The sequence below is a fragment of the Alexandromys fortis genome, unplaced genomic scaffold (assembly GCF_014885135.2).
Source record: "Alexandromys fortis isolate MF-2015 unplaced genomic scaffold, M_Fortis_MF-2015_v1.1 scaffold_97, whole genome shotgun sequence".
NCBI lineage: Eukaryota > Metazoa > Chordata > Mammalia > Rodentia > Cricetidae > Alexandromys > Alexandromys fortis.
In genome coordinates, this window is record NW_026067981.1 from 3,944,410 (window position 1) to 3,960,397 (window position 15,988).

The window sequence follows — 15,988 nt, forward strand, 5'->3', positions numbered from 1 at the left end:
CCCACACAAACTGTCTGTAGTTCCGGTTCCAAGGGATCCAACACCCTCATACAGACATGCAAGCATGCAAAACACCCAATGCATATAAAAGAAATAAATAAATCATTTTAAAAAGATTCTTTAGAAATAATAAATAAATTCCAAAAACATTTCCTGCCAAATGTATCTTGCAACACAGATCTTATTCTGCAGCTACACATGACAAAAGAGACCACATCCCATCACGCCAAACACTGTGGGAAGTACCTATTTCCACCACGTGGAGCCTAATGTGCCCAGGCCGGACAACTATATCAGGAGGGTTTTTGACATCACAGATGTAGGTGCCGTTGTGAACAGACTGAATATTTTCTATATTGATGGATGCATCTTTCTTGTCGAGGTCCCCAGCCCAGGTGACGCGGTCTTTAAACGGAGGATAATCCCCAATGTACACTTGTCCTTGTGAGTAGTGGAAAAACTGCAATGAGAAAACAAGAGCCCATGAGCCAGCCACTCCCGGAGCAGAATTCCCGTCGTCTGGACCAGCCGTGCTGTGCCATTAGGGGACCCTTCTAAAAGCACTCCCACTGCGGGAGAGCAAATCACGCGAGGGTTTGGCTAAGGGACTTCACTCCCTCATCTTTCCGGCTTCCACCACAGGATGGCATGATAAGAAGTCCTTGCCACTGGTCTTCAGCTTTCCAGACTCCGAATCTGTAAGAAGTAAATCTGTGTTTCTTATAAATTACCCAGTTAGTCATTGCCACTGTATCATAGCATAAAAACGACCTTAGAAATCCATTGTTCATAAACCTTATAGTAATTCTTCCTTCTTCTAAGAGTCTGTTTCACAAATCCACCCCAGGCTTCCGCATTCTCTTCAGTCCTTATCTGATCTCCTCTTCCTGAAACTTGAGTTTCACAAGTGAGGAACAGGAAGCTCAGAAAGCTGTATTGACCTGCCGAAGGTCACAGGTCTCGGAGGTGGAACTCATATCCACCTCTGATTCAAAGTCTAGGTGATTTCTGTGTTTCATCACCTCTCCTGCTAGGTGACATTTTGCCTGCCTGTCTTCCTTTTTCCCTCTGTCTCCTGCCCCAAGGAAATAAGCACTAAACTGTCAACCTAGCACGCGGTTTAAATGATCCCGTCTTCCCTTTCCGAATCATCTCCAAATACTCCCTAACTTGCGTTCCGAATCAGCAGTGATGACCAACATCACGAAGGAGTAGAATGAACGGGTATTATGTGCCAGACTGGGGACAAGGAAGAGAGCTGCACGTAGACCAGACTCAAGGAGAAGCAGCAAAGGTTGTTATTTCTAAGAAACTATCACAAGGGAAGTGGGAATAGATGAAGGCAGAACAATCCTGACAGAGTCCCACGGGAGCACTTCAAAGAATGAGACTACTCTAAAAGAACAGAGAAGGGAAGAAAAGTCAGTCCAATGCTAGACAGGTAGAGCCCGACTTCAGGCACTAGGGAAGCCAGGGCATGCTGGGTACGCTTCTCCTATAAGAATCTAAAAGAAGGCCGGGCGATGGTGGTGCACGCCTTTAATCCCAGCACTCGGGAGGCAGAGGCAGGTGGATATCTGTGAGTTCGAGACCAGACTGGTCTACAGAGCTAGTTCCAGGACAGGCTCCAAAGCCACAGAGTAACCCTGTCTCGAAAAACCAAAAAAAAAAAAAAAAAAAAAAAAAAAAAAAAAAAAAATCTAAAAGAAGAAAACAACCTGCAAGTCGGAAATGCAGCATGTTAGCTGTAAGCCTCGAGTCATCTAAACCTTCACAAACCACAATGCAGGAACACTGTGAGAATAAACAGAACTGCTCCCTAAAAGGAGGTTTTTGCCAGCTGAGGTATATGCCTTTTTTTCCCCAGCACTCAATCAGGAGGCAGAGGCGGCAGATCTCTGTTAGTTTGAGGTCAGCCTGGACTACAAAGTGAGTTCCAGGACAACAAGTGCTACATAATAGAGAACCTGTCTAAAAAAGAGAGAGAAGAAAGAAAAGGAAAGAAAAAGCTTTTAACCTCGTTATCTTCCTGATAGCTGCTTTATTTTCTATAGACTGAATAATCCCGACATCCTAAAACTAAAGAGAAATTCTCAATTTTACGGAGTTCTTTTAGACACTCTTAAATAAACGTGTGGTTAATTTCAATCTATGGGAATACTGGCAATGTTCCTCACTGATGCTCTATGTATGGGAGCAGAATCTTTGTACTGACTCCCTAGACTTTTGTTAGGGTTCCTCCTGCTGCCCTCACAGCTACTGTAAGGTAGAAACCTTAGGGCAGGCATCCTACATGTTTTGTCTTACTTAAAATCATGCCCACCTAGACCTAGTAAGGAAGCTAAACAAATGAACACGTTCTCATGTTTAGAGCTTCCCTGTTACTAAATCCTGAAGGACACAGGCTCACCCAAGAATTTGCTTCAACCTAGACACAGTGTTTTTCCTCAGGGAGTACACAGCTTTTTGTTTGTTGTGGTTTTTCGAAATTTTTTTCCCCCTGTAGCTCTGCTGTCTTGGAACTCACTCTGTAGACCAGGCTGGCCTCAAACTCAGAAATCTGCCTGCCTCTGCCTCCTGAGGGCTAGAAGTAAATGCATGTATCACCACCGCCCAGCAGGAGTACATAGCTTTGATATCACATTCTAACATAAAGCTACTTGGGTCAAACAGAAAGCTGTTTTGATTTTGTTTTTGATTTGTTTTTGAAACCAGGGGAGTCAGTGAGGGACTCCCATCTATCCACATGCAACAGGATGTTGCTGGGTTCCTTGAGGAGTGATGGAGAGGGTTAGGGTCCATTCTTCCTTCCTTCCACACAACCCCCTCACAGAAGTGGGAGGATTAGTGGCATAGGCATACAGTGACCCAGCACGTAGACTTAGTAACCTATAAGCAGTAGGTTGAGTTGGAACTCCAGAGCGCTGGCACTGTCTTGGCAGCCAGAGAGCAGAATCTTGTTGCGTCAGAACATGGCAGAGGATATCACATGGGAAGATGGAAGCAGAGTTCTGGGGCGAGTCTCTCCGCTCCTGGAGTCACCCTCTCCATGGTGGGGACCCTACTCTCATCACCACTAGTCTCCCTAACGGGCTTCAGGCCAAGCTACCAACACAACTTTTGGGAACACATTCAAACTATAGCACTCGGTAGCCAGAGGAGAGGGGCCATTCTGCTTGTGGTTTTTGTTGTTTGTTTTGAGACAGGGTCTCACTGTGGAACTCTGGGTGTTCTGGAATTTCCTCTGTAGACACCTCCCAAGTGCTGGGGTTAAAGGTGGGCGCCACCACGCCTGACTCCGGATTAGATACTGAGTGACAGATGGCACTCGTTTTCCCTGCCAGGAACAATGCTAAAGCAGGTGCCAGTGTTCAAAGGACACACGATGGACCAACATGACAACAGCACATAATTCTTTTTTTTTTAATATTTATTTATTTATTTATTATTCTGTCTCTGTGTATACCTGAAGGCCAGAAGAGGGCACCAGACCTCATTATAGATGGTTGTGAGCCACCATGTGGTTGCTGGGAATTGAACTCAGGACCTTTGGAAGAGCAGGCAATGCTCTTAACCTCTGAGCCATCTCTCCAGCCCCAGCACATAATTCTATATGTTAGCACCCCGAGAGCTAGACACCAAACTGAGAACTTCCTTCTTCTCAATCCCCTCTGTGGGAGGTTGTATTAGCTCCATTTTATAGACATGAATCAGAACAGTTGGTCCATGTCTAGCAAGCACCTACTATACAACTAGTTTCTAGCCAGTCACTGGTTTTCTGTGATGATTAATCTTAATTACTGATGAAATCTAGAAACACGGGGAAGATGGGTTTCTGAGCATGCCTGCGGAGATTATCTTGACTTAGTTAACTGATATGGGAAGACCTTCCCACTGTCGTTGGCATCATTCCCTGGGCGGGGACCTGGATAGTAGAGAAAGGAGGACGTGAGCTGTGCATGCACTTGTGGGTCTCTGCTTCCTTCCAGTCACTGGAATGTGACTAGTGGCTTGAAGCTGTCTTGACTTATTTCTTTTATAATGGAATGTGCCTGTGAACTGTGAGCCAATTAAAAACCCCTTCTCCTTTAAGTTGCTCCCATCAAAGTATCTTATCACGGCAACACAGATAGGAAAGAAAACAACACCCGCACACTGTCTATCCAGCCTCTTAGTGCTTAGTGTGGCCCTCATCACCCTGGCAACCATGTGCCAGACTCACTTCACACTGCAAAGAAGCTTTCCCCATGTCCTTTTAGTTCCATTTTATGTTCAAAAGCGTTTGGCCTGCATTCATGTCTGTGTACCATGTGTAGGCAGTGTCCTCAGAGGTCAGAAGAGGGACTCAGATCCCCTGAAACTGGAGTTGCAGTCGTGAGCCACCACTTGGGTCCTTGGGAAGAGGAGCAAGTGCTCTTAACTACTAAGCCATCTCTCCAGCTCCAAGAGCAAACATACTTTTATGGAAGACCTGGCATACATGGCATGGTAAAGTCCCAGTAAATGCTGCAGAATCACACTACAGGTCAAATTAAAAAAAAAAAATCATCATTACATCAGAAAGGACTATATACACCTCTGTGTGTGGGATACAGATAGAATAGACAGACAGATACAGATACTGTAAAACAAATAGAAATAAAAAAAATGGGACAAGTATAGCAGAAAAGGTGTGGGGTAAAATGTAACTAGAGTCACATGGTCCAGCAGAGGCTACCGTGTGGAAGTGAGCAATTCCAAATGGGATCTGATGGTCAGAAGGGACAGGCTAGGGTAGTGGTGGCAAGAGAAATAAATAAAAAGACGAGGAAATAAGCTCATTTAAGAGATGCTAAGCAAAGCAAACTTTTTCCTGGAGCATGCTGAAGCAAGAGAAGAAAGCCTTGTGGTATCTCGTTTCAGAACCGGATGGTAGGAGTGGACCACTGATCACAAGAGAGCAGTGGAGCAGTCATGGGGGGAGAGGCAGAAGGGGAGGGAGGGGTGCTCACCGACACTGCACTGTCCGTGCCGTCTGGCTGGAAGCTCCAGGAGACCGTGGTCAGCCACCCAGTTGTGTTGGGAGAATCGAATGTGCACGTCAGCTTGCCTTGGGTCCCATTCACCACGAAGATTTCTTTGGGAGTGTGCACCTCCAGGGCCGATATCCTGGCTGTCACTGAGGAGGAAGGAACAAAGTTTAAGAGCAGGATTTGGCAGAGATACCACGTACATATTTACCAAAGAAAGAGAGGCTACTGGATTTCAGAGAAGCTGTTCACTGTCTGGTTTTTGGCTTTTTTAACAACTGTTTGGGAGGCATTTTGTTTACCTGGGGACAGAGCCTCACTACACAGCCCAGGCTGACCTTGAACTCAGAATCCTCCTACTCCGGCCTCTTTACTAATGGGATTGCAGGTAATGACCAACAGCCTTGGTTCATTTTTGAGTTTTTATTAATTAAATATGTTTCACTAGTTTGGCTGTAGTCATTTTTTTTTCCTTTTAATTAACTGATGAACCAGGTGTGGTGGCAAATGCCTTTAATCCCAGCACTCCAGAGGCAAAAGAGTCAGATCTCTTGAGCCTAGTTTACACAGCAAGTTCCAAGTCAGCCAGGGAGACACAGTAAGACCCTGCAGAGGTGAGGGTGGGGGAATGGGGGGGAGTTCCTTTTGGGGCTGGAAAGGTGGCTCATCAGTTCAAAGGACTTGTTGCTCTTGAAGAGGACCTGGGCCCGATTCTCACCACCCACATGGTAGCTCACAATCATCTATTTCCAGGGGCTCTAATCTCCTGGACGTGGTGCACATACATACATGCAGACAAAACACTCATACATATAAAATAAAATAATAAAATAAACAAATCTTGAAAAATAATTAACGGACAAAAACTAACAGTTAAAGCAGCTTCATGTTTACAGAATCCTGAATGCAAAGTGTAGAGTTCCCACAAATCCCATCCCCTCCTCCAGTCCCCTCTATTGCTAACATCTGGCATTAGTGTGGTACATCTGTCTCAATTATAAACAGACATTGCTACATTATGTTAACTGCGGTCCCTAGTTTCCATCAGGCTCACTCTGGCTTAGACTCTCTAAGTCCTATGGATTTTAACAGCGAGTCTAACAGTGTGCAACCCTCATGAAGGTGTCATGTGTAGTATTTCACTGTCCCAAGTTACACTGCTGAAGCATGGCCTCCAGCTCCTGGCGACCACTGGCCTTTCGCTGTCTCCAAATTTCTGTCTTCATCAGAATACTGTATAGTTGGTGTCACAGAGGGAGCCTTTTTAGAGTGACTTCTCTCCCTTAGCAATATCCTCCCGGGCTTCCTTGATGTCTTTCTAAGTCCCAGGTTGTCATGAATGTGATGGATATTACTGTCAGCTGGACAGGACCTGGGAGACAGGGCTCAGGTGAGATAGAACCCTGAAGTAACTGTGGATGGTACCGCTGCATGGGCTGAGACCCTGCACTGAATAAGAAGGAAAAGCAAACTAAACACTAGCATTTGCTACTTCTCTGACTCAGGGATGCGGACACAATGTGACTGACTGCCTCCAGCTGCTGCCATAATGTCTCCCCAAGGCAGGCTGGACCCTAGAACTGTGAGCCACGGCAAGCCCTGTCTTCTATAAGCTGCTTTCATCGGGATATCTCAGCACAGCAACGTAAAAGTAACTAATGCAATGAGAAACCCTGGCTGTTCCACAGTGGACCACTCACCCATGGAAAGCCTCCATAGGTAGCCAGGTGTGGTAGTACATTTGTCCTTAATCCTAGCACTTGGGAGGCAGAGGCAAGCAGATTTCTGTGAGTTCAAGGTCAGCCTGGGTCAGCCTGTAAAGGTGCAAGTTACAGAGTAACCCTGTCTTGAAAAACCAAAACTGACAAGCAACAAACTTTTAAAAAAGCCTTCTTGAGGTTGGGGGGGGGGGTACTTTTAATAACATGAAGGCCTTATTCTTACTTTTTATATTCATCTGATTCTGATATACAGCAATTATAATCACATTAAGTTTTACCCCACTCATATTTAAAGCATTAAACTAGTCTAAGACATACTTGTTAGTACTTAACTGATGCTTTTCCCATAAAAGACTCAAGGCAGAAAAATATGTATTTGGTTTTGTGAGTGAAATCTTACCTCCCCTAAAAATTCCGTGAGACACTGGTACTCTAGAAAGAGTGGACCAGACCACACTGGTTTGGGTTGGCATGTCACCCTCCAGGTCTGATCAGTTAGCCTAAGTCCAGGGAATGCTAATTAAAATGTGTCTGCCATTTGCAATTTTAAAATGCACCCCCCCATGTAAGATCTGTAATCAGAGGCCACTGTGAGACCAAGTAGAGGCACAGCCTTGCTAAGACAGTCTTCACTTAAAACAGAGGCACTTTCACAGGCTAAATGCATCTGCCCTGAAACTGTTAACTTAAAAATACCAGTCCGCAAAATAAGGTATTCTTAGTAGAAATAAATACCTGCTGTGTTCAATTACTTAGAATGTAACAGGCGAGCATTGTCACCGGACTGACAGCCATTTTCTCCCCAAGGCTTAATGAGGCTCTAGCCAAGGAGAATAAGAGCACCCCCTCATTCCTCCCAACCATCTTGCAAATGTTTATTCTCAGAATATAATGGGCACTTTGGCTATTCTTTTAAATAAACTGATAGCCACACTGCATCAGGCAAATTTTTTTTCTACTCAAAGAGGGTAGATTATTATTACAGGGAACAATGGATTATTATTTGTGGTCCAAACCTCAAAATAAGCCTTTCTTTGAGACTAGATGCAAACAAAAGGCGTGCCTTGCAATTGTGGGCAGGCAGAAAAGCAGCCCTGGGGGAGTTGGGTTCAGAACCAACCAAAGACAAAGCACAAGAGAGACCAGTTAACCAGCTCATGGCAGGAGGACTATCTTGCCTGACACTTGTGACTGACTGTGGTTTCCAGACGTTTGCTTCAGATGGTGAGAACCTGCAACTCTTGTCTCTAAAATCCATAGACAAAGTTTTCCAAGGATTTCTGTGAAGTTTGAGCCTTGCCTCAGGGCCCAGTTGCAAAGGGGTATTTCCTACAGAATGTTGCATGAGGAACTGGGGGTAACCAGGTAAAGAAGGTCACACAGGCCTGAGGCCCCAGCGCTGCAGCCTGAGGCAGGACAATGGTGAGGAGAAGCCAGCCAGGCCTGTGCAGTGAGAGTCTATTAAAAACAAACAAAAACAAACAAAAAAACCGGGCAGCAGCAGAGTTTAGAGTCAAGAATTTTGAGGGAAAAAAACCCTAGTCAGCTATCTAACAGGTTTTTAGCAGTCTGTATGAGATGGGTCTGATTTAATTCTTTACAGTTGGTGACTAAAGCAAGGGGCCTTTCGTGCCGAAACAGCCTCTCACCAGTTAATGTGAACACATAACTCTTAGAGCCAGACACAAACTCTAGCTCCAGACAGTTCCAGCTTCTAATTTCTACCTTCTTTTCCTCACGAAGAAACCCAGTTCAGACTAACATCCCCACTCCTCCAACGAAAAATATCCTTGCTAAGGAATGCAATGGCCTCCCGGAGGCTCAGCCAATGGTTAGTTTCTGAATCTTACCCGACAGCGTTCAACCTCGCTCCTTTAAATTTCCTAGTCTGGCTCTAGGAGATTATTCTCCCTGGACTCTCTTATGTGCTGCCTGTGTCTCTCCCCTGCCCCCCACCTTCACGAGTTAAGGAGCCCCAGGATAATCCCTCGGACCCACGTGCATTTAATGTTCCTTTTTTGCAACCTCCTCTCACATCAGGGCTGTTAAGCATCTCCTAAAAGTGATGACTCTGGACACACAACTGACATCTGTCCCAAATTTGATATATCCAAATCAAACTCCTAACTCCTGTCCGCTGGCCTTCTCTTAGTGTAAATGACCCTTCCAGGCTTCCAGAGTCCTCTCGAGTCCTTTCCCTCTCGTGTTCCAGAGCTGTCTGAAAACCACGTGCATCTCTCTGGGATGCAGTACTGCAGTCTTGGTCTAAGCCACTTTCACTTAGATGACTTCAATGGCCTTCGAACTGGTGTCTTTACTTTCATCCCTACTCACTTGGCTGCACGAGTTCCACAGAGAGGTCAGGAACCCAGGTAGGACTGCAGCACTCCCCTGCTCAAGCCCCAGGACTCCCCACAGGGCCCAGAATCGAGCCAGGCCTCACACTGCTTGAAGCATTATTTCCCCATCATATCACTCAAACAGGCGGCAGCGTCCTCTCTTCTGAAGCAAGTGAGGAATGTAGCTAAGCGTGGAGAGCACTGTGAAGGACAAGCCTGGGAGTGTCTCTGAGAGTCAGGAGGAGCAGAGATAAAGAGAGATAAAGGGAAAGTATTGTGTCAAAAGCTCAGCACAGCTTTCGCAGGAGAAGGCAGCCGGGGAAGAAACCTTGGCCTAAACCTGCCCACGGTTTCTACAAGAGTAGCAGCTCGAGCCCACCCAGCTTTTACCAAGCACACTGCAGCAGCTTCTCTTGCTTAAACCTGCATGTTTTCTTCCTTCCCTTTTATAAGTTAAAAATTCCTTAATTTTCTTTTATGCCTGGTATGACTTCTACAGGTATATTACAGGGCAATATGCCTAGTGTAATGAAAAGCAAAAGCTTCAATAGATTACAGACCTCCAGAATATACATCTAATTGACACCACACTGCATTGATAAACAGCTGCGTGTTTTGCAAACCATGCTATGGCGGCCCTGAACAAGAAGGGTCTCCTGTTTAAGCTGCAGTGACGTTTATGACTGTGGACCATTGTTCCTTCTGCGGCTGATTTTATCTTTACAGTTCCTCTAATGTATTTGGAGGAACTGTCCCAAAGTAACCTGCAGCTTTCCTGACAATGTCTCACTTTCTTCTGTAGCCATTTTGTTAAACTTTTGCTATCAGATCCACCACTATTCCCAGCAGAGACACAGGCAGCACCATACAGACCATCTGAGCATCCTCCATACAGACACCACGCACCATACAGACCATCTGAGCATCCTCCATACAGACACCACCATCCTCCAACACCGCCCTCATCCACAGACCCATAACTTGATTGCCGTTGTCCACTACAGTCTCCAAAGTCACTACAGTTCCCACCACTGCCATAGTTCCCTCCACCACATTATCTACCACCTTGGTTTTCAGTTCCTGGTCCACCACCACCACCACAGCCTCCTCTACTACTGTATCCATGACCACTACCACAGCTGCCACCGTAACCTCCAAACCCATTATATCCACCATCACCACCTCCATAACTACCTGTCTGCTGCCACCACCTCCATAACTACCTGTCTGCTGCCACCACCTCTGCCACCATAGCCTCCTCTTCCACCAAAGTTTCCACTGTGACCAAAATCACCTCCAAAGTTTCCTATACAAGCCATCAAGTTTCCAGACCCACCTCCCGGATCTCTCTGTGATCCAGCAGACTGCATCTCTTGTGTCTAATGGCCCTGCGGCCTTTCTCACGTCACAATCATGCCCATTGATAGACCTCCCAGCGATGCAGCAGACTGCATCTCTTGTTTAGAAATGACTCTTTTCACTTCACAATCATGCCCACTGGCAGTTGGCTTTCTGAACAACAATTTCATCAACTGTGCCATGATCATCAAAAGTTACAAAAGCAAATCCCCTCTTCCTTCCCACTCTGCCTGCCTTCCAGAACACGGATGGCTTCAAGCTGCCATACTTTTTCAAAGGAACCGCTCAGATTATATTCTTCTGTATCTTCTTTAATACCAACAAGATTTTCTTCACTGTTAAATGGGCTCCAGGCTTTACAGACCCTCCCTAAAAATGGCTCTTTGGTCCCACCATATGCCAATCAACCTTGTGTGGTCCAGCACACATTACTGCAGCAACCTCTTCAACACAAAGGCAAGTCACAAAACCAAAACCCTGGAAGGTTTTGTTAAGGGTCTCACATCACACAGTCTGCAAACGCTCCTTATGTCCCAGAATGTTCCTTTAAGCTATCATCTGTAGTCTCAGAGCTCAGGCCACCAATAAACAGCTTCCACAACTGCTCTGGCTCCTCTGGATCGTGGTCCTCCATTTTGAGACCAGACTCGCCTCTTCCAACTCAGACTCAACCTGCAGGTGGTTTCTATGCAATAACAGCAGCTAGAATCCAGCCAGCTGCTACCCAGCACACTGCAACAGTTTCTCTTGCTTAAACCTGCACATGGTTTCTCCCCCATGGCAGAATCTACATTCCAGTGTGCTTTTAAACAAGCACACTGCAATCCTTTCTGACCTTCCGAAACGACCAGGGCTGGAGTTGTTAAAAATGCCCTCCTATGTGAGCAGAGAGAGAATAAGAAGGCAGTTTTCCCTCAAAGGCTACGTTCCATGCAGCCCAAGCAAAGGGAGCTTTCACTGGTGTCTGAAACAATTAGGAATGGCTTGCTTTGTCCTACCTGCCCCTCACCCTTTTAATTATTACAGTAGGAAAACATAGTTAAATTATTATGGATTCAGACAGCTCAGCTTCAGAGTCATAAAAGGGAGTTCTCAGGGTCTAATTACAACATCTATACACGCAAATGAGAACACCCAGACACCGAAAGGTCTGTGCTGAGTTACACACCAGCCACCAAAGGCAGGAATCCCACTGCGGAAAAGTAGCAAATGGATTCTTTTCAGATCTAAAATTCATATGCATGGTGTCATAGCAAAAAACAAAAAAGTGGCTGTTATCTTAGAGATATATCACTGATGACCGGTAATGAGACGTGGAACATACACACAATGGGATTTTATTCAGTTGTAAAGAATCTGGACTTATGACATGTAAGAAAATGGGCAGAACTGGGAAATACACAAAGTAAGGTAACCCAAGCTCAGAAAGACAAACAGCACACATTCTCTCTTGCATGCAGATCCTCGCTTCTAATTTTATGTGTGTGCATTTAGGTAAAGTATGTACAGAACCCAGAAGACTCAAAAGGGCCTATGAGAGAAGGGCTTCTAGGAGGGGAAGGACAACAGAACAGATGTACTATAAAAACAAAATTGAAGGGGGGAGGAGAGAGACAGGAGAGGAGAGGGTGGTGGGAAAGGTCAACCAAAAATAATGATATCTAAAAAAAAATCCATGTGGAAATCTGATACTTCTCAAGATAATAAGAATATCAAATTTGCTGGCTAGATAGTTTAGAGTATAAAAATGCTTGCCGTATGAGCCCGATAACCCGAGTTTGAGACCTAGAGCCTATGGTGGGAGAGAACGGACTCATGGGCACTGTCCTCTGACCCCCACTGCATGCTATGGCACACACACTATTCTACTCCAACTTCCATTCTGTGTGTGCGCGCGCATACACACACACACACGTAAATAAAACTAAAATTAAAAACATAAGAGTGAAAAAAAATAAGGGAAGGAAAATGACTGTTGCACTGTGTGTTGGTTAGTTTTCTGTAAACTATACATAAACTGGAGTCATCTCGGAACAAGCCTCAGTTGAGGAACCGCCTTCACCAAGTCGGCCTAGAGGCAGGTCTGTGGGACATCTTCTTGACTAAGGATTAATGTGGGGGTGGGAGGGGGTGGGAGGGGGTGGGAGGGCCCTGCCCTGCCCACGGTTAGGCAGATGGTCCCGGGAGGTAAAAGAAGGAGCTGAATTAGAACCTGGAGACCAAGCCAGTAATCAGAGTTCCTCCATGGCTTTTGCTCCAGTTCCTGCCTTGAGTCCCCGCGCAGACTTCCCTTCAGAGTGGACTGTTCTGGTCATAGCATTTATTACAGCAATTGGAGGGGGGGGGGATCAAAACAAAGAACCTGGACATAATGTATTAAACATTGGGCCCCAAAACTCACTTTTTAAAAAAATAAATAAGTAAATAAATAAAAGTTTTTTCCTGTTGACGTCAGGGAAAACTACTGCCGAGAAATAAAATAAAAATGAAATGGATGAATAAAAAGAAGTGATGATCAAACATTGCCATACTTGACTTCTGAGGCTCACAACACTCCCATAAACTCACACACAGCCATGGAAGTTGCCGTTTTCCCCCTTGGTTCAACAAGGAGCAGAAAACCTTGCTGAGTTATGCTAGAGCTTAAAGGTCAAGAAAGCAAACAAACAATAACCCCAAAAGAACCCTTCAGCTATGGTGCCCTAGAGAATAGCACTTCTAAAACAGAGCTCGGGTCTTGCCCAAACTTCTCTTTCAGTGGTGAAGGGACGCTCGCTGATGGATCTAGGAGCGGTCACAGGGATTGATTCAGGAGAAGGACACCTAGAACACACCTAGCAGACAGAAACATCCGAGCAAGGTCAAGGCTCTAAGAAGCAAAGGATGCCACACTTGCTGTGCTCGCACTTTCGAGGGGAAGCCAGAACACTTAGAAAAGAACACAAGGAAAAGACGGGAGTATGAAGCAACCAAGAAACAATGTATCTGCTTCCGCTGTCTGGTCTCGCAGTCGGTCAGCCTGAAGAAAGCAGATCCAAACACGGTTTGTCGGAGAGGTCCTTTCCTGACATGGCCTGTTTTAATTGTCTGAATTACTAAAGTCATATGAAGTCAGGGAGGCTTCCACCTACACATGCCCCGGTGACCTTATCATTCCAAATAAATTCAAACTTACAAACTCGCTGGAAACAAACTGGACAGACAGCACAGTTGTGAATAAACAGACTCTCCCCCAGGCCAGGCAGACAGCGATCCTGAAACGGCCCTGGGTTGAAGCAATCCTCGGCTATCTACAGCACTCGGCTTTGTTCAAACCTTAATCATTTCAAAAGAGGCGGTTACGGTTTCCCTTGCCATTGAAAGAAGGCGTTTGCTTTGATTTTGATTTTCTTTCTTTTTCTTTCTTTCAAAGCACTTTGAAGTCGTCAGTATGTTCTCTTGTGTGTAAGAGCACAACCGATCCATTTATTTAGAAACTGTTCTCTGGCCTACCGTTTGTTGATTCTGTCGGTACATGGGGATGGGCTAATAGCATCTCCTACAACGAGCACTCATGTGACCCTTTAACAGAAAGGAACGAAACACAACACTAAACAAGATCATTCAGGATAGTGGATACTGCTGGGCCATGGAGGGGGCACAGGAGCACGGCACACAGTGGCACCAGAGAACTGCCTGGTGTTTCATATCTACCCTGTCAGCCGTGCTTTCTGTCGGTTCCTCGCACACATTTTATTTTTCAGGTTAAAAACTGTGGGAAAGACATTAGTAAGGACCCGGAAGATGTCTTTTTGTTTGTTTGTTTATTTGTTTGTTCAAGAGAGGGTTTATTTTTGTGCAGCCCTGCCTGTCCTGGAATTAGCTCTGTGGACCAGGATGAACTCAGAGATGCCCCTGCCTCTGCCTCCAGAGTGCTGAGATTAAAGGCGTGCGCCACCACTATTCAGCAGTGCCTACTGTGCCTGCACAATCCAGCCGGATAGAAACAGGGCCACCCTGGTCATGTGTGTCAGTGAAGGTGTAGAATGCCTAAGTAGGTGCACAGACGCAGAGCTGCCTGGTTGCTGTTGGTGGCCAGGGGCCACTCTGCAGCTCAAGTGGGTTCCTTTCTTCCCTCAGTCAGGGATGCTATTTTGGAGTTCTCTTAGCTGAATGACACAAAGAAAGTGAGGGGCGGCTACAAAAATATCCTCCATTCAGTGAACCCGAAATACTCATCAAGAGAACTCTTCATTGGTGGGGAACACGCTCCTCTGCACTCTGAGACTCTGCTTCAGGCCTGGCTTCCTTCCGCCACCCTGGCGCTCCCTTGACATCCTGTCCTTTCCTTGGCCTTCTCCTGCCATGCTTGGCAGAAAGGACAGCTGTCGACAGCCATCAAAGAGCTGAGGACTGGGGCTCTGCTGTTACCTGACAAATTCCTGGTCCCTGCTCAATGTGTCCAGGTTTTGTTTGAACACTGGGGGAAGGTGAAATGAAAGAAAGAATGAAAGAATAAAACATTACACCAAGCTCAATCATGAAAGTCCTAACTGCTTCACAAGAAATGAATTCAAGATTTAAGACACCATCACAGAAAGCGTCTACGGAGAGTATCAGCGTAAAGTCTAATGGCTGCCCCCACCTTGGAGGCGGCATCTACAGGTCTCCTGCAAAGGGAATTCACCTGCAGATCTCGGTTTAAGAGAAACGTCCACGTACTTGTAGTGACAGGCAGGACCCCCCAGTCTCTCAGGGTCTGTCCCTGCCACTCCCATCCCTGTCCAGCTGGCCACATCTCTATCCTGAACTTTTTTGGGACCAACAAAGATTGTTCTGTTGCTGAAGCGAGAAACATTCAGAAGGTCCTGAATCAGGCCAGTCACTGTGCGAATCACTTGACTATAAAGCCTGGACTTGCTTCTTTGCCTCTCTGTCCGTCTCCGTCTCCTGTGACTGACTGCTTTTTTTTTTCCCCCAAGCAACCATTCATTCTTACAAGCCCATCCTGGAACTGACAGGCCTTGTTGAGACAGACAAACATCTACAGAGCATGGGGAAGGCCCCAGTCCCCACCCCTGGATTCCCAAGGAGTAATATGGGGGTGTTCCACGGTGGGTTTCTCTAGAGACCGAAAGCTCAATGCAACCCAACAGGCAACGCAAATGCCACCTCTGCCCTTGGCCTGCCCTGGAGCACACGCATGTAGGATCCAAACATGCCCTCGGTTCTTGACAAGCAGATGAAAATAAGGTACTTTGTGTGAATCAGATAATTTTACTTCAGGTTATGACATAGCACCTCATGTTGAAAGCATAACCAATGCTTCATCCTTCCCAAGTGCAGAAATGTATCCTAAAATTTCCCTTTAGACAAAAGATCACTGTGTCTTTAAATCTGTGTGAACTCTTGATCTTAGGAGATTTACAGTATGTCAGTAGATGTGGGAAACAAATCTAGCCCACACCAGAAAACATCACTGCAATGACTAGAGACCTCGCTCATGGTCAACGGCAAGAAGAGTGTCCCCCAAAAAGCGAATGAATGAATGAATTAATAAAAGTTAGTGATGCTCCCCCTA

At 45.8% G+C, this 15,988-nt stretch overlaps 1 protein-coding gene and 1 pseudogene across 3 annotated transcripts in view; both read right to left on the reverse strand.

The window, feature by feature from the left end:
* Mpzl1 (myelin protein zero like 1) overlaps positions 1–15,988 on the reverse strand; it is a 42,686-nt gene that overhangs the window by 15,464 nt on the left and 11,234 nt on the right. For 2 of the 3 annotated variants that reach the window (XM_050158375.1, XM_050158374.1), the window contains exons 2-3: positions 4,992–5,158; positions 247–460 (exon numbers count right to left, since the gene is read on the reverse strand). In XM_050158375.1, coding sequence (XP_050014332.1) covers positions 247–460; positions 4,992–5,158 — 381 coding nt within the window. The remainder of the gene's footprint in view (positions 1–246; positions 461–4,991; positions 5,159–15,988) is intronic. The other variant, XM_050158376.1, reaches the window with a different exon arrangement.
* LOC126511313 (heterogeneous nuclear ribonucleoprotein A3-like) lies at positions 9,780–11,062 on the reverse strand (annotated as a pseudogene).